Below are 19,598 nucleotides of genomic sequence, written 5' to 3' on the forward strand. Positions count from 1 at the left end.
ACCAACGTTCCTGTAGTTCTTAGACAGGTTTTAAGATCTGGTGCAAACATTTTGGATTTTTTTTGGGGGGAGGGTGCAAGTGGGGCCAGAATCTCTACTTGGAGATAAGGGCGAAGAGGCCATGGTCTCCATTCAGTTGAAAACTTTTCGTACTATAAGCTCATTCGGGACTAGAATTTATTCCTCGCAATTTAGTAATGCACACAGAAGAGGCCCCTTCAGTGGCGGATCCAGGGGGCGCGGAGGGTGCGCGCGCCCTTGACGCAGAGATGTATCTGTGGTTGAGACTGCTTGCTCTGGTCTGGGTTAAGAAGAAAGTTACTTTTTTTGTAATTGCTTTTAATAGTTGAGTTTTTAATAAGCTTTTAATTATTAAGATTGTTTCGTTTTGCAAACAAGTCTAAAACAAGGTTTCAGGTACTTTGTGCGGTCTTTGTTAGATTTCACTAATGATGCATTCCACCAAAAAGTATTTATTTAAATTTAGATTTATCAAAGGAATCTGTCCGTATTACCACAAAAGCCAACTGGGAGGCGAAAATCTTCATTTCGTAAGAACAAGGAGGGGAAGTTTAAAATCCTAACTTTTTTAGGCTGTCAAAATGATATTTCAGGATTGTACTGTTACAACAGACTTAAAAAACAAAATATTCACTTCTTTTTATCGTCAAAAACTTGTTTTCGAATCTTGCTACGGCACTGAGGTCAATAAATTGATATCATTACTTTTTTGGCTATCTGCTTTGGTTTTTTGGGTTTGCTTTTTTTTGCAAATCAGGGTGGTTTTTACAAAATTATTGTTTTTTAGGGGATTTATATTATAGAAAGTAAATGCATGAGAAGTGGAAAAATTATTAATTTAAGTTTTGGATTTTGGCGAGCAAATGGCGGCCACTTTACTACTTATTTTCATCTACTAAGCTCTGCATTATATAACATATCACCTCCTCTGTTCATCCTAAAACATTAAAATAAAGGCTAAACTGCTTAGAACTTTGATAAAGGTTCGTATAAGTATATACTTAAAACTAAGTATATGAGTCGAAATACTCCTCCAAAGATCGGAGTAATCATTTACGAAGAATAAATTTTCGAAAAATTGTTTACAAAAGAAGGCAAGCAATTATGTGTTTATTTTTTTTTATCTAGCTGCTATAGATAGGTCTCTGAATCCTCAATTTGAATCGGTGGAATGGCGTCGATTTTTTTTCAAACATTCACACATCTTGAGTTAACCATGGATACGGAATGCAACTACAATATTATTTCAGAGTTTTTCACCTTCTCAACACCAACCAGTCACAAAATACATTTATGTTTTTGTATAGGGTTTGCATATATTTGTCCACAAAATTGTCTAAACTGCTATATATACCGCTGAGGATTTTTATATCTATTTTGATACATGCCATCGAATCATGATTTCCATGATTAGTTGTTTATAAATCAAAATTTTCACAGGACAATTCTCTTACTTATTGCTAAATCTGAGTTAAATTTCAAATTTTTATTCTTGTGCTCAAAGGACAAATTGAGATTTAAACCTTGAATTAAATATATGAAAATCTCAAGATTAAAAAAAAATAATTAGAAATCTACCACAGCTTGAAACCCGGAGAATTTAAATCACCAATCTATACCTATCAAATACAAAGATAACAAACACATAATTATTTGTTTTTTTAAGGAGTGTTTCGACTAATATACTTAGTTTGAAGACCATACATTGTTATCTGCCCATCTTTATTACAGTTAATATTTTTCAGACGATTTTGGTCTTTATTCGAATATTTTAGGAGGAATAGAAGAGGAAATACTAACGAAGAGCTCTAAATTGATAGGACTCTAGACTGACAGGATTAGCCATTATAAACATTCACCAAAAGATTGAGGCAGACATCGACCATGTAATAGATAGATGTGGCGGTTGTGGAAATACACAAATATACTGTTCTTATAAAATTGTGAATTCTGTAGCTTAAAAGAAATATATAGAACTTTAAAAAGTGGAAAGATACGCTACATTGCTATGAAAAGTAAAACTTTGATTAGTAAATTTTTGAGGTTTCGTCAAGGTTGACACTGTTTATTAAAACACTATTTTTAAAAAGAAACAATGATTAGTCAATGCTTTATTGCCTATACTTGAAACCCTAATTCTAAATTCATTATATGCATTTCTATCTCTTCTTTCTATTTTTCTTGTTACACCCCTAAAAGAACTAGTATTTAATGTTTAATATATATTTTAAGAATATACAAGTTAGAGTTATACAAAGAATATACAACGTTATATACAAGTTAAGAATATACAAGGGCAAAAATACATTTAAATCTTCTGTACGGCAATTTCGAAACTTCGGCAGTAAATTTGAAATTAGAAAATGAAGTTTTATTAATCATCATTAATCCTTTGTCATTATAGAGCCAATGGGGAAATATTCAAGTTCTGAAGATGAATATAGACGTGAAAGAATAAGGTAAAAAGTTAATTCTATGTTAGCAGAAGGTTCTTGCAAGGCAGGCTAAAGTTTAACTTAGAAATCCTTACTTCTAAAGAAATTCTGGGTCTACAAAATTGGTAGGCTAATCTTGGCATAAAATTCCTTTGTCTGAAATAAGTAGGCTACCATAATAAAAATGGGTATATGTTGGTTTTCTTTCAACACTCTTTCAAAGATTGCCTAATTGTTAATAGCCTAGTGTAGTCTACCAGAACAATAAGGCTGGGGGGTATTTTGGATATTCTTGGAGAAATACTACAATTTAAATTCAGGAAATCCTCTTCATAAATATTGACATTAGACTACTGAGCTTAAAAATAATATAGTCTGTTTAGGCCTGGGTTAAGGTAGGCCTAGTTAAGATTGGCTGATAGTTTGATTTGGCTTTCAAGCCATAGGCCTACTACAGTTTAGGATGCCCCCAATAAGCTAAGTCACTATCATCATTGACTTTTATGTACAGGATTTATTGTTATTACTGGCTTGTTATGTCTAAGGTAATTTAAGGTAGGCTTACTAGCTTACAGTTTTGAAAAAAACTTTTCTTTTCATAGATTAAATATGACCAAAATTGAGCCTGTCTCTGATTTAGATACTTTGTTCTCACTTTAAAATCCTATGTCCAAGATTACAGCATTTCCCAAGATAAGGTCTATGCTTTAAATGTATGTCCAAGATTAGGCTCTATTATTAACTATCAGAATATTTAAAACATTTAGCATTGTTTATGGCTAAAATATTCAAGCTGATTAAAGTTTAAACAAAGTAAATTGTGAAACAGTACAATTTCTAGGTGGTATAGAGGTTTTATATTAATTAAACTGTTGAAGTAATGGTTATCTGTCTATCTAATGGGTATCTTTAACAAAAATTCCTAAAACTACCATGAAACAATCATAAATATTTACTTATCTCATCCCTAAGAGTGCACTTCTTGACTTTATCCCCTCCCCCTGATGGATAAATATAAGGTAAGATACCTAGTAGTCAGGCAGATAGTCATCATCTCAACAGTTAGGTTATATAATCTTTATTATGCCACCTACAAATTGGCTTGTTGTACAATTAGATTCATCTAATTTTTGTTAATTAATTTTGTGATTAGCTTGAATATTTTATTCTTAGCAAATGACAGTACTCTTTGTTATTAAAGTGTTTTGCTCAGAAAAGGAATCTTACTCCAGATTACCTAAAATTCTAGCCTACAATGCTGAAGTATGAGGTGCTATAAAACAAATACAATGGGTAATTTTATTAAGAATAAAGCTATAAGGTTACATTGCATTTTTAATTAATCTCCTTAAAAGTACTCCACTTGGCTAGCAATACATTTTTTCCAATTTTGACTCCTCAATTGGCAACATTTTTGGAAGTTTTCTTTGAAGGGCATTTATTTGCTCTGTTAGGGCTATCTTAATTTCAGGAATAGCATCAACATGTTTTCTTTTTAGCATGGTTTTTATTTTTGGGCTTTATCCACCATCTTTACTAATAATGCTACATATGTAAGTGAAGCCATACACTTAATGGACCTTTGTGTTACCCAAGTTTGCCTCTTCACCATCTCTCCTTCCAATCCAAGCGATTTAGTCTTCTAGAAATCAATTTTCAAAAATATGGGATCTTTGTTAAAGCTATTCTATTGGATATATCAAAGCTTTCCCATAATCTATAAAACTGAGGACTGAACAGTTCTGATGACTCAGGCACTTCTCAATTATTAAGCTTTAAGTAAAAATTTGGTGGACACATCCTCACTCCTTCCTGAAATTACACTGTTCCTCCAATAAAACTTTATCTACTTCATCAGTAAGTCTGAAAAGTAGCATCATACTAAGTAATTTCCATCTTGCATGAACCAACCTAATGCCTTTGTAATTACCACATTCACTCTTATTACAATTTTTTGAGGGGATTAATTAAAGTTTTCCTTAGGTCCCTAGGTAATTCACTTTTTTCAAAATCATACTCATAACCTTCAGTAATTTATCTAACAGCACAACCATCATATTTAAGAACTCATTTACCTGATGCACCTGATGCCCTAATGACTCACACATTATCAGCAGCTGATCCTGTATTATTTTTTAGTCTTTTTAGCACTGTCTCTAATTTTTTCTTGCAAAATAAATTTTCCTTCATCCAAGCATCACAACTTTTTCATTTGTTTCCGTATTATTTCCATTAACCTCATTTTTGAAAAAGGGGAAACACCCCCATAAAAGCAAGCAATCCTATTGAAAATCCCTTTATTAGATTTATCATATGAGAGAACCCAACCGTAGAGGTTTCAAGCTCCAATCTTCAAAATGTGGAATTTTGCATATTTTTTTTTCAGAAGAAACATTGTTGATATGTTTGTTTGTTTTGTTTTTTCTCAGGAGTGATTGTATGAAACCAAAGGTCCAAGATATTTGGGAGGGGGCTCATTCAAATGTCAATTTAAACTTCTTTTTTAAGTGATCATGCAGATTCAGCCAAGGGAAAGTCTTGTTGTCTTGCTATTTTAGGGCACCAAACTGCAATGTTACTCTGAAGTGAACAAATTTGAAATCAATTTAAAATTATGAGAAGCTAATTGATTTAAAAGTATCAACAAATATATTTTAGGCTTCCCAGTTGCAAACAAAGTAATGCCAAATGATGGCAGTACTAGATTTAACCAAGTTAATTCACCTTATTTGTAATGAAATTAGGCTATGTTTGGTGATCTGCAATTGTGTATCAGCTAGAGGGGGGGGGGGAGAAATGAATTAAATTGTTTCTCTATACAGCTAAAATGTTACATTCCCATATCTACCAATAAAGAGGTGGAAAAGGCAAGGCAGGTAATCACCAATCCCACCAGGAAATTTCTCTGGGATGGCGAATACTGCTAGGAACTTAGTATTTAGCAATTTTAGATGGTGTTATTTACTTTTTCAATTTATAAGAATTACTTCAATGTATTTAAACAAATCCATGTAATATATTTATTGATAAGAAAATCCTATTGTAGAGGATGTGATGGCTTCAATTATGTAGAAGATCAAAAGTGTCACAGGATTTCCATCCATACAAACAATAATACTCCTTTTTATCCTATAAGTTTCACTAAGTCTAGTCTTAGCCATCAAAAGCTATGAGCCTGAGAAAATTTGTCTGATTTTAGAAAAAAAGGGGGAAACCCCCCCCCCCCTGAAATCACAGAATTTTAATGAAAACCACACCATTAGATTCAGTGTATCAAAGAACCCTACTGTAGAGGTTTGAAGCTCATTTATGCAAAAATATGAAATTATGTAATTTTTGCCAGAAGAAAGATCATGGAAGCTTGTTTATTTGTTTTTTTTTTTTTAGGGGTGATTGTATCGACCCAGTGGGCGAACGTCGAGAGAGGGCTCATTTTAGCGGAAATGAAAAGCTCTAGTGTCCTTCTTAAGTGACCAAAAAATTGGAGGGCAATAGGGCCTCCTCCCATGCCACTTTTTCCCAAAATCGTCCAATCAAATTTTGAGACAGCGTTTTTCTTCAGTATAGTCAAAAGGCCCAATAACTATGTCTTTAGAGATAAAATAACCCCCTGGGGAAAGGTTTAAGTTATAAAATTTACCCATTATTTCATTTGTTATTGGGGGGAACTTTTGCACGGGGAAAATTTTCCATGGAGAAAGAAGTTTCCAGGGGATGAACTTTTCAGGGAAAATTTTACACTGGGTGAATTTTCCAGAATTCCTATATGGTACAAAATGACTATATGTCTTGCATTCTTTTTAGCTATTCAATGTTAGGCGTGGAGATGTTAGGGTGATTGTCTGGGGTAAATTGTCACTGGGATTGAATTGTCCAGAGTATATTTCTGTGGAGTGGGAGATTTTTCCATGGAGAGGGAGCCAGGTATAATGGCGTTATTTAAAAAACGACCAAAGATTAAATAAAAAAAAACAAGTTTTTTTAACTGAAAGTAAGAAACAACATTAAAACTTCAAACAATCAAAATTTTTTACCTATATGAGGGGGGTTGACCCCTCCTCAATACCTTTTATTTACGCTTAAGTTTAAATTTTGTCCTAATTCTTTAAAAACAACTCCTGAAACACAAGGTTCGTTTAATATGAACAATAAGTAACTTTTTCAAAAGTGTCTGCAAACTGTATCCTGAAGAGCAAAGTGTTGGGGAGGGGGCAACCCCGTCACATGCATGATAATTTCTGTTCATTTTAAGTTTTAATGCTGTTCAGTTGAAATAACTTGTTTTCTTTTATTTAATGAAGCTTAGAGAAAAGCATTTTTCTGGAAAAAGGCAATGGAAAAAGTATGTCAATTAAAGTAAAAGTATATAAGAATGAAAAAAAAAATACAAAAAATACACAAAACAATAGCCTACTTACAAAAACTGAGATATAAACTCCCAGTATTCAATTCTGTTGAGCAATGCCTTTGCGTTGGACGGATATTTTGTTAAACATTTTTTAGACATGATGTGTTATGAGACACCAAAATTTTTAATGCCTTTGGACTCAGTTGTTTATAAAAAGTAACGCATTATCAAAGTAATTTGTTCATAGTAAAACATTAAAACCAAGATTAAGAAAAGCAAATAAAAAATTTTAATTCAATTTAATTTAACTTTGAATACAAAAAACCAATAATTTGACACCTTTATACTTTATAACTGTAAAAGATTAAATCCTTTTCAAAGTGACAACTAGATAAATACAATCACTCCTGGGAAAAAATGATAATAAAACACAAAAAGCGTATCCGTTCAGGGGCAGAATACAAAAATTCCCAGCATTCCGTTCAGGGGAAACATTTCTGACTATAGTGGCTTCATATATCAGCTCATGGGTACTCTTGCAATGTAAACCAAAGTTGACGGCATATTTTTACCGAAAGTGCCCCTTATTAAGTTGTTTTCGTTGTGTTTTCTATAATTATACGAACTTTTTTGTGTACTAGTAACTGCACTAATTACTTATAACCAAATACATATTTAGGATCACCACAAAAAGCTGATTCTTTGATTGAATGTTATCAATAGTTAAACTTACATTATTGACAAGTATCGTTTTTACTAACCATTCATTACTATGAAGGAATTGATCTTTGTTTTTGTTACTCCAACCAAATCTTATAGAAAAAAAGTTTGTGGAAAAATGGAAATGGGTCACTCAATTACAAATTAGAAGTTATATTTTCCTCATTAAGGGTGAAAATCTATTTGAAGGCTGCCAACAATGGGACAATACACATTTTTTCTATGGTTTTTCCCTATTTTGCTCTTTTTCCGTTTTTTCCTCATAATTCCTTTATAGTCCCAACTTTCCAGAAGGGTCTTGCCCCGCCCCTGCGGGTGCCCATGATTGAGAGTGTCCATGAGAATGGTCAATCCGGGCTTCTCCCAGTTAAAGATGGGAATGGGGTCAGAATTAGTGATCAGGAAAGATTTGCAGAGAGACGGGCAAAATATTTTGAAAATGTGCTAAACAAATAAACACGCTCCCTTGATCTTTCTTCCAGCAAAAATTTATATAATTCTATATTTTTTCAGATAAGAGCTTCAAACCTCTACAGTAGCGTTCTTTAATCTAATGGTGTGGTTTTCATTAAAATTATGTGATTTCGAGGGGGTCTTTTCCCCTTTTTTTTCTAAAATCAGACAAATATTCTCAGGCTCGTAGCTTTTGATGGCTAAGACTAGATTTAGTGAAACTTGTAGGATGAAAAGGAGTATTATTGTTTGTATGGATGAAAATTCTTTGACACTTTTGATCTTGTGCATAACTGAAGCCATCACATCCACTACAATAGGATTTTCTTATCGATAAATACATTTCATGCATTTGTTTAAATACATTGAAGCACTTCATATAAATAAAAAAGAAAATAACACCATCTAAACCTGCTGAAAACTAAGTTCCTAGCAGTATTTGCCATCCCAAAGAAATTTCCTGGTGGGGCTGATGATTACCTGCCTTGCCTTTTCCACCTCTTTACTGGTAGATATGGGAATTTAACATTTTAGCTGTATAGAGAAACAATTTAATTCATTCCTACTCCCCCCTGATACGTAATTACAGATCACCAAACGTAGCCCAACTTCATTACAAATAAGGCGAATCAACTTGGTTGAATCCAGTACTGCCACCATTTGGCATTATTTTGTTTGCAACTGGGAAGTCTACAATATAGTTGTTGAAACTTTTAAATCAATTAGCTTCTCAAAATTTTAAAGTGATTTCAAATTCGTTCTCTTCGGAGTAAAGTCTTAGTTTGATGTCCTAAAATAGCAAGAAAACAAGACTTTCCCTTGGCCCAATCTGTATAATCACTTAAAAAAGAGCTTTAAATTGACGTTTGAATGAGCTCTCTCCAATTTATCTTAGACCTTTGTTTTCATACAATCACCTTTGGGAGAAAACGAAACAAATAAACATGTATCGACGATGTTTCTTCAGGAAAAAAAAAAATGCGAAATTCCACATTTTGAAGGTTGGAGCTTGAAATCTCTATGGTAGTGTTCTCTCTTATGATGAATCTAATAAGAGAATTTTCAATAGGATTGCTTGCTTTTTTTAGGTGTTTCTCCTTTTTTAAAAAATCAGGCAAATTTTTTCAGATTTTTGGTTTTGGGTGGGTAACAATAAATTGAAAGAATTTTCTATATTTGGAATTAGAATAAAATGCCAATATTGCCCGTGTAGCGATTCTCGTGAGAATTCCATTTTTAGTTTTGGTTGATATTGGTCCAAGTCACTTTTTACTTCCAGTTTTTTTTTTATCACAAACCATTTGATAAGATTCTCTTGTTACGAAATATTTTTTAACCTGTTCATTTTATTTAGTTGGTTAGGACAATAAAAAAAAGAGGGCCAATTTGACAGCTGGGTTGCAAGTTTAAATTTTTTTTCGCTATTCTGTTTTTTTAATGTCTTAAGATATAAGGGATATAAGCTGGGAATTACTCTGTTATATAAGGGGGATATAAGGGGGAGAATTGCTCTGTTATGAAAAAGGTACATTCTGTAAACTATTCTAAGGCTTAGGAAATTGCATAAAGACAAGTCTACATCCGTTATAATCTACAGAAGCAATAAATCTTTCCGTAATTTTGGTTTGAGTTTGATTTTCCCTTAAGATTAAATGCATAATAGTTAAATATGTTAGTGGTTAGTTAAATTAATCCCTTTGACAGGAATATTTGTTGTTTAATATTTACTGTATTTTATTTCATTTGCATGCAATTTAATTGTTGTTTTTATTTGAGAGTTTTTTCCTAAAAGTATATAAAAATAAACTTATTCCTACGAAATTTTTTCCTGAAATATATTCCCTGTGAATAAGCACCACTGATATTTTGGCGTTTAACCCCCCCCTCTCCTGAAAATTTTCTACCGGCGCCCTTGATTCCAATTTCAATATTTTACTATTATGTCGTCTGGCTGCATCTTCATTGATTTTATCCATCGCCTCCACTTCACTCCGCCTTAATTCATGTTTTAATGCTTTCTCTATTTTCTTTGCATTCCATCTAAAACAAGTGAATATCGTTGCTTTTTAGCATGTGCAATATATATCTATCAAACTGCCTAAATAAACCAGCTCATGACATCTTTTATTTGTAGTATTTCGAAAAACTAGGACCTTACTTAAAGCACACAACCCACTCAAAAACGATGTGCTTTTGTAGGAACAGAAAAGGCTGTAAGTAGTCTGTAGAAAATGAAAGACTCATTTATAAGACTTTTGATACTTTTCACCAGTCACTATGTTGATTTCTTTTTGTATAAAATTTAAATTTCTTTAAAGAATCAAGCAAATAAAGGAGAAATTTCATTTTTGCATCTGATAAAGTCAGTAAGAACATACGCAAACGACAGACTTATTGACTTGTTGACAAACTTAGAATTATATAGCCAATCATGTTTTGGGGTTAGCCAAAAATAATCCATGTGCAGTGGCAATTTGTCTTGTTCTTAACTTAGGGGGTACAACTCTTATAGAAAAGACCTTTCAGCTGGCAGGTTTTAACCACAGTTCCAGGCATATGCGTACTTTGTATATTATGCTGGAATATGGTAATTGTACCAGCAGTCCGGTACTATCCTGGAGTAACAGTACCTGCCGCGCTCGGCACACGGCAGGCCTCTGTATATGAATCCTCATTATCACTTGTTTTCTAACTGCAGACAGTTTGAGCCTTTTCTTGATGTAATTAAATAAAAAACACTAGTTTTTTCAATTGAAAACGAAGAGCAACATTAAGACATGTGGGTATTCGCCCCTTCGTCAGTACTATTTACGCTAAAGTTCGAATTTTGTTCCAGTTCTTTAAAAATGGCCCTCGAATCACAAAGGCCGTTTAATTAGAACAAATTGCTGCTTTAAAATTACTAAAAAAAACTTTTGTGTTAAGAGCGAAGTACTGACGAGGAGGTGTACCCCCTCATATACGTTATAATTTCTGTTCTTTTTTAGTTTTAATGTTGCTCCTTACAGTTGAAGAAACTTGTTTTTTTTATATTTAATTTCTGATCCTTTTTCAAATAATGCTGGTAAATCCAGTGCACCCTGCATGGAAAATTCCCCTTTTCCATGAAAAATTCCTTCATGGAAAGATCCTCCCATGCAGCCTCCTCCTCCGACCCCCCTGCCTCACCATAAAAATTCTCCTGAAAATGTCTGTATATTTTCCAATAACCAATACTGTATGTAAACAATGGACTAAGTTCATAACTTTCAGTCTTTCTGAAAGGGGATTGAATCATCCTCAAAGACACAGTTGTTAGATTTTTTGACTATGCAGAACAAAATGGCTGTCTCAAAATTTTTATTGGGTGACTTCGGTAAAAAAATGAGCATGAGAGGGGGCCTAGCTGCCCTTAAATTTTTTGGTAACTTAAAAAGGGCACAATAACTTTTTATTTCCGTTCATTTGAGTCCTCTGCTATGTTCAATGACTACTGGGTCGATACGATCATCCCTGGAAAAAAACCAACAAATAAACTCGCATCCGTGATCTTTTTTCTGGCAAAAAATACAAAATTCCACATTACTGCAGATAGGAGCTTGACACCTATGTAGTAGGGTTCTTTGATATGCTGAATCTGATTGTGTTATTTTCATTAAGATTCTGTGACTTTTAGGGGCTGTTTCCCCATTTTCAAAAATAAGGCAAATTTTCTCAGGCTCCTTACTTTTTATTAGTAAGCCTATCCTAGATGAAACTGATATATTTGAAATTATCATAAAAATTTGATTCTTTTGATGTATCCATAGGTGTCAATATTCCAGTTTTTACAGTTTCGGTTACTATTCAGCTGGGTCGCTCCTTACTTACAGTTTGTTACCACGAACTGTTTGATGACGCCACCACAGGTTCGTTACAACCACCCTGGGAAAAATACAAATTCTTTCTTAAAGTCCTGTTCTATTTACATCGTTTTTGTGGCCAGTCATACTCGATTTCTCGTGGTCGCTTGTAATTCTTGCTGCCGCTTATCTTCTAATCGCATATTTCTTTGTTCTCGCTGTGGCATATCTTTTAGCCACATATTTCTTCGTTCTTCATTTTTATTTCTAATTCGTTCTACTCCTTTTTGTCGCATGTATTGTAACTGCATATTTTTTAGATCTTCGCTTTTGTACTTGTTTTAATTCTTGCTGCCGATTATCTTTGAGCCGGTATTTCTTTGTTATTCACTTTTGTTTTTGACTCGTTATAATTTTCGCTGACACAAGCATTCTGACTGTAAATTTCTTTGTTCTTCATTTTCGTTTATTATTACTTTAGACTTTTTTCAGTACCCTTTACCTTAGCTGCTCGGATTGGTCAGATCCGGTCAGATCGGATTGGTCTTGTTACGTTTGATGGTCTAGGTTCTTCATTTGTGCTCTAGGTTCTAGGCATTATGAAACTACTTAAAACGCCTTTTGTCAATACACTAATTACACCTGGTATTTTATGCTTAGCTATGTTTCTTTTGTAGTATATAAAAGATATAAGAACGATAAGTTCACTCTTGGGGGGGGGAGTTATGATATTATTTATTATCTTGAAATGTACTCATAAATATGACGTCAATCATATTATTTTTGGTGTCAATCATTTGTTTCTTTTGTAATTTTGCCTGCATCATACACACTGAACACGATAGAACCACTACTTAGTCAAATATGACGTATGTATGGTTTTCGAATGTATTTATAACTGTGACGTCACTGACATGAATCTTATTTCAAAAATTAAGGCTCCTAACGATTTTTCTCAAATTTCTTACCTATATAGATCGATTTTGTAGGCCAGAAAATCTCAGGATACAAATTTTCGTGATAAAATATGGAGCCATTTTCTAGAAAAAAAAACCAGTAAATACGTATATTGCTTGTAAATAGTATTAGTAAATAAAAGTAAATACGTACTATTGCTCACTTATAAAGATAGTATTTGTTAGTTTGCTTCAACCTCAATTGGATCTATAGTGCAATATTCCTAATAATTTCGTTTGTTTTCAAATCAGCGTCCCATTCTTCCTCTTATTAGAAGCCTTTATCAAGCCCTCAAGCCTTTCTCTTATTAAAGGTAAAGAATACGGTCCCGAAATTTACAGTCCCTACAGGCGGTGCTGATCTCCGATCGTAGTGCAATGGAGGCTGGGGGCCCTTGCGTTTTCCCACCCTTTCTGTTTACCTTCCCAGATTTCTTCAGGTACTCGTACACAGCTGGGTCGACTCTGGCTGAGCTTAGTCATGCCACTGATACCCGTTCCAAACCAGATAACCAGTGACACCCGGACTGCAACCCCTGTCTTCAGACAAAGGATTTCAAGTCTAGCGTGCTAAACACTTGCCTAGGACAGCCTAGGATAACTCTAAGAATAATAATAAGTCTTAGAATAATTTCTGAGACTTTTTTTGTAGCACATAATGATGAAACAAAGATAAGAGAGAACAACGTCCTTTGTGTACAAAAAAAGAATGTACTAACAAATTATTATAGCCGTGTGAATTATACTAAAAGTCCTTTATGGTGAAAAAAAAACAACGAAAAATGATACTTTAAACCAAAATAAAAAAGTCAACTTTCAAAAGAGTTACCTATTTTATAAGTCATTCAGGTATTCTTGTAAGCATTAATATTTTTTCTTACTTGATCGTTTATTTTCCCATTACTTCCCATCCACTTATTTTCTTCTTTTTCTTTTGTTGTACTAAAGCTCGCTTGACAGTAGTGTTTATGTACTATGTTTACCTTTTGCTTTTTCTTTTTTTTTCTCTTTTTCTTTCAGAAAAGACACTGGAGCGAAATAATTTTCTCTTTTTTTCCCATTATATTCCATATTGTTTATCCATTATATTGTTTGTACACCAAGAGTACAAGTTACCTTAAGAGTGGACAGTAGTGTATAGTTTGTACTTATGTTATTTATATGCACAAATCTCAGTTTCTGGCAATAAGTTTTTTTTTTCAGAGGAAGATCTTCCAGTATAGAATCTTATAAAAAATCGCGTAAGACAAAGCACTCAAGAGAATCTTCGCGTAGCAGATACAGACACAGATCCAAAGATAGAAGGAATAGAAGATCATATTCTAGAAGTTTGTCAAGATCTGACTCCAGAGAGAAGTATAGAAGATCTAGAGACAGAAAGAATAGACAAGAAAAACGGTAACTTTCTTTGATTTCTAGTTGTTGAAAGAATTTATTATCTGTTGATAACGTTTATTATGGGGATTTTTGAGCATTTGGAAGCGCACTGCAATGGTTGGGAAGATGTGTTCATCTTCCTTGGACCTATTCAAGTTTATGGCAGATATCTGGAGAATGCTTTGATCAAATTACTTGATTTTGCTGCTTGCTTAAATGGAACTGATTAAGCTTTCTCCCAGATTCATTTTAGCTTATTCCCTTGATAAATTTTTTCGGTATCAATAATTTTCCTAGCCCCCTTCTTTGTCCCAGAGTACCCAGGCCCCTGGGCACTCTGGGACAACCTGGAGGGTACTCAGGGACACAGAACCCTTTTTACAAAATATCATTTATTAAAAACCTACAATCTACCCCTATTATGACAAATATATAAAACACAAGCTTTTAACATTATTCACTCAAAAGCATAGTGTGAAAGGTTGTTATCAATGGTCAGTGCTTTTGCTGCAAGTTCTGTGCCACCACTCAGGTTAGGTTTTGGTCGGCTAAACGCAACTTCGATTGTCATCATGAAGGCCTCATTCTTTGTCTCTGAAAATATGAGCTTCCAAGTAGGTAGCTTTCGTTTCAGGAGGTTCACATTATATCTTTGCATTTGAACCTCTAAGATCTTGCTGGCTTAATACTTTGAACTTTTCTTAGCAGCATGTAAAACAAGTACTAAATCACCGTGTTTTCTCTCCTTGGTAGGGTCTCTTACAGCCTCTTCCAGATCATCCAAGTGTAACGAATCATCAATGTCAGCGCAGAGATCAACAGAAGCAGTATAGAATTTCTACCAGACGTCTGGATTGAAGAGATGAATTCCTAGTTCAGAAAAGCCACTCATAATGTTCAATGACGTTAAAGTTTTTTGGGAAAGCAACCCCAAAAAGTTCAGAGATCTTTTATTCCGTGACTGGTCTCCCAGGATGGTAATAGCCTGGTAAAAATAAATTTTAATGGGAAATAGATGGTTACATCAAGGGGCTGTAGCTTGTTTGATGTGTGTGAAGGGAATGTAAGAATTTGCAAACCCATCTCCTTTGCAGCAGAAATTAAGTCATAGCTCATGCGACTATGATGGTTATTCAAAGCAGAAGAGATCTGTCATCATCCTTGCATTTCTTGCTTTTCACTAGTAACAGCCTTTGTTCCTGGTGGAGCACCACCTAAGAGCATTTCCACGAAGCGAGTCCTTCCAAATATAAGGTACAGGGGAATAAAGCTCCCCACCGCATTGAGAGCTCTGACCGTTGTGACTGGTTTCTGTCTTTCCTTTGACATAGTTGCTCCTAGCTGTTTGGCCCCATTAGGGTTCAGAACCTTCGGGAATTTCTGTTGAACATTCAATAAGCCTGTTTTACCCATGTTTTAAACGCGGTCAGCTGGGAAATGATACTTTGAGTACTGCTATTCCAGCTGCTCATAAAATGTGGCAACTGCGTCACGGCTAAAACCAAGATTGTAATGAAGGCTAGTGCTTTGTGGTATGCACAGGAAAATTCTAGTGTGTCTTTTCATGAACCTCTTGTACCAGTCTTCTCCTGCTGCCTTATTATGATCCTACGATTTGGGAAATTTCACTTGGTTTGCCTTGGCAAATTCCGTGGCTAATTTCTTTTTGTTTTCTTCGTAACTCTATATTTCATTTGCAATGACACCAGAAGATAAGACTCGAAGGAATCTTCCATTGCAGAAGTAAATACTTTATTCATAATATAGCTAGGTGAGAAGCAAAATGCCATTTTTTCTTCCTCTAATGATGCAGCAAATAGCTTACAATACCAACAAAGTGTTGACTTCTTAGCAATGTCCAGTGTAGCTGCAGATCTGAGTGGTATACCATCTTTCAAGTGGACAATTATAGCAGCATTCATGTCATCTTCATCCCAGACAAAGATGGATCAAATTTCCTCTTCTCAGGCATTCTGACAAAAAACAGAATTTTAAAGAAAATAAAAGAAACAGGGCAACTACAGATGCTGCTTGAATTATAATCTAATGTACATCACTTGATCCTATCTCACAGCTTGACCTTTGGCTGGAGTGCCTGATGTAGAGATGAGGGTACCCTGGGCCACAATGGATAAAAAGTGTCCCAGGGTGCCCACGAATAAATATTCCAGAGTACCCAAGCAGGAAACTTTTCATAAAGGTTCAATTTTCAATCGCTAGATGGCAACATAAATCAGTCACTCGGCAGTGTTATACAATGAACTGTTTTGAGGCTACGTTATGAAAACCAGATCCTCTTTCTTACTCAAAAACAAAGAAAAACTTCTTACCTAAAATCTCTGATAAAAATATTTGATGATGTCTTCAGGAAAACTGGTATATGCTACCTGACAGATGGCGCAATGTATGTAATTACGGCAGACTTTTTGAATAAAATTTTCTTCACAAATGTATCATATCTCGTCTCCCCTAACCATGCTTGAAATAATGATTTCGGTAGTAATTATAAAGCAAATTGAAATTGTCCAAAGTATCCCATCTTGAAGCTCACATTCATTTAATTAGCTTTTTTAGAATTTATGAACAGCACTAAGGATCTTGAGGAAAGTATAAGCATAAACGCTTTGACGTATCCTAATATTCGGGCTCCCATATCAGTTCTGTTCTTATATGGACAGAACTGTCACCAGATTTTATTAATTATCCATACTTGACTCTTTGTTCCGTCTTCTTCTTTAACCCAGAAGAACAAGATGCCTGGCCCTCAACGTCCCATTGCTCTTCCTCGCTGAAGGGCCTTGAAACGGAGATCGGAATTGCTGGTAGGGCGCCGTATTTCCTACCTTTAATAAGAGAAAAGTACAGATTGGGATACTGATTTTGAAATATATCATGCATATCAGTAATATTGCTCTACATATCCATTCAGGTTGAGGTGAACTGTCAAATATTACTATATCCCAGCATAATAGACGAAGTTATGCTTGGGAAGTAACTGAAGCAACTGTATGAATTAACTGTAGTTGAAACCTGCTAGCTGCAAAACCTTTTCCATAAGAGTTGTAACCCGTAAGTTAAAAACAAGACAAATTACCAGTGTACATGAATTATTTTTGGCTATTAAATTTTATGCTAGAATATATCAACATAGTGACTGGTGAAAAAGTATCAAGAGCCTTATAGATTTTTCTTTTATTTCCAACAGGCTAGTAACGACCTTTTCTGCTCCTACAACAGCACATAGTTTTTCAGTGGATTATTTGCTTTCAGTAAGGTCCTAGTTTTTCGAAATTCTACAAATATAAGAAAATATCATGACTTGGTTTATTTAAGCTAGTTTCATGGATATATGTTGCACATGCTAAAAAGCAACGATATTCACTAATTTATTTATTTTTTCACCAAGGCACTTCGTATAGAAAACGTTATCGTAGAAATGTTTGAATGAGCTCGTTCAATTGGAAAATGAAATTTCTACTGGCTGTTTTAAGAATCAAAGGTGATTGGAGGGCGACCGGCCACCCTCCCACACCCTTCACTCTCCAAATATATTCAATCAACATTTTGATTTTGTAATTTTTTTCAGAGTAGTTGAAAGGTCCAACAGCTGTGTCTCTGTGTCTCTGGGGAAGTCAACCCTCTATAACCCTCGGGTAAAAATTCTGCAAGATGATCAATTAGCCAAAAAAGATAATATTTGCAGGCTACTACTATCACTGATGCTACTAATACTATTGCTTCTGTAGTGACTACTACCAAAGCTTTGTTTTGAATTAGCAACTAATTCAATGCATGCTATGTGTATACAGACTTTCAGAAGGGCGCATCACGTATATATTAAGAACAGATCAGCATATCAAGCTGAAACTTCGATGGCATCATGAGGAGAATGTTCAACTAACCAAAAGGCAATATGTGCATGCTACTACAGCTACTAATGCTACTGCTACTACTACTACTATTACTACTACTGCTGATACAATACTACCACTACTATTTTTACTACTAATATGATGTTAGCATTGTTAAGGCTAAGGGTGTGAGAATATTTAAGAAAATATTGTCGGGAAAGCTGAACTAAATCAAAAGACACTAAGTGTGTGCAGGTTCTCAAAAAGGTGTTTTTCCGGGATGGCTTAGGGTATGAAGTTGGAACTTTCGGGGCATACGCCTACTACTAACACTACTACTAATACTGCTCCAACTACTTTTTCTGTTGCAACTAAGCGTAAGAGTGTTGAGATGAAAATCTTCGGAATTGTTGGGGTTGGAGTCGAACATTCAGGCTTTCATAATAGTATGTCAGCTATATTATAGCAACACCTCGTTGTAATTTGAAATTTGAGACTTCCAGGGCTTGATGAGACTCCTAGGCTGTTCAACTAACCAAAAAGTAATATGTGCATGCAGCTTCTGCTATTAATACTACAGCTACTGCTGTTAGTACTACTACTAATCTTACTGCTGCTATTGTTAGTAATACACCTACTAATGTTACTGTGACTACTGCTATAACTAAGACTGTTTCAGGGAATATTGATGAGAAAGTTGAACTGAATCGAAGCACTCTGTGTGCATGCAGGCTGTCATAAGAGCGTATCAGCAATATCTCAGGAACGGGTTGGAATATGAAGTTGAAACTTACAGGGCTTGTTATCGGGGATGTTAAACTAACCAAAAGACAATATTACATGCTACTGCTAATGCTGCTACTGCTACTACTAATATTGCTACCAAAGCTTTAAGATATTACATTGAAAATTTCAGGGAATCTTGAGACAGTATTGAACTGAATCAAAACACACTATGTGCGTGCAGGTTGCCAAAAGGACGAATCAGCAATGCCCAAGAAACTATTTTTTGGAAATAAGTTGAACTTTCTGCGTTTGTTAAGGGGATGTTGAGAAAAACAAAAGGTTCTATGTACATACTGTTACTAATGCTACTACTACTACTACTACTACTACTACTACTACTACTACTACCATTATTGCTGCCACTGAAGCTAAGGGCGTTAAGGTGAAGCTTTCAGGGAACGTTTAATGGAATGTTCAACTAAACTAATTCAGAACACACAATGAAGATGCAGATTGTCAAAAGATGTACCAGCAATGCATAAAGAATGGCTTAGATTACTAAATTGAAACTTTCAGGGTATGTCGAGGTGGATTTTAAACTAGTCAAAAGGCAACGTATGCATTTTACTACTACTACGGCTACTACGATTACCGCAACAATTAAGGCCAATGGTATTGTAAGTCAAACTTTCAGGGAATGTTTAGGGGGAGCTACAGCTAAATCAAAACAAAGCATGTGTATGCAGATTTTCAAAAGGACAGAGAAGCAATATATTAGGAATGGCCTAGAGCATTAAGTTAAAAAATTTTGGACATGGTGAGGGATCGGTGAACCCACCAAAGAGTACTATGTCCATACTACTACTAATATTTCGAAGATCAAAACATAT

At 34.6% G+C, this 19,598-nt stretch overlaps 1 protein-coding gene across 1 annotated transcript in view; it reads left to right on the top strand.

Annotated features, from left to right (window-relative positions):
* Window positions 1-2,312: 2,312 nt before the first annotated feature.
* LOC136026957 (serine/Arginine-related protein 53-like) overlaps window positions 2,313-19,598 on the top strand; it is a 37,536-nt gene continuing 20,250 nt past the window's right edge. Inside the window, exons 1-2 of the mRNA XM_065703815.1 lie at window positions 2,313-2,480; window positions 13,958-14,152. Coding sequence (XP_065559887.1) covers window positions 2,431-2,480; window positions 13,958-14,152 — 245 coding nt within the window. The 5' untranslated portion in view covers window positions 2,313-2,430. The remainder of the gene's footprint in view (window positions 2,481-13,957; window positions 14,153-19,598) is intronic.

The sequence above is a fragment of the Artemia franciscana genome, chromosome 5, assembly GCF_032884065.1.
Source record: "Artemia franciscana chromosome 5, ASM3288406v1, whole genome shotgun sequence".
In the NCBI taxonomy this organism is placed as follows: domain Eukaryota; kingdom Metazoa; phylum Arthropoda; class Branchiopoda; order Anostraca; family Artemiidae; genus Artemia; species Artemia franciscana.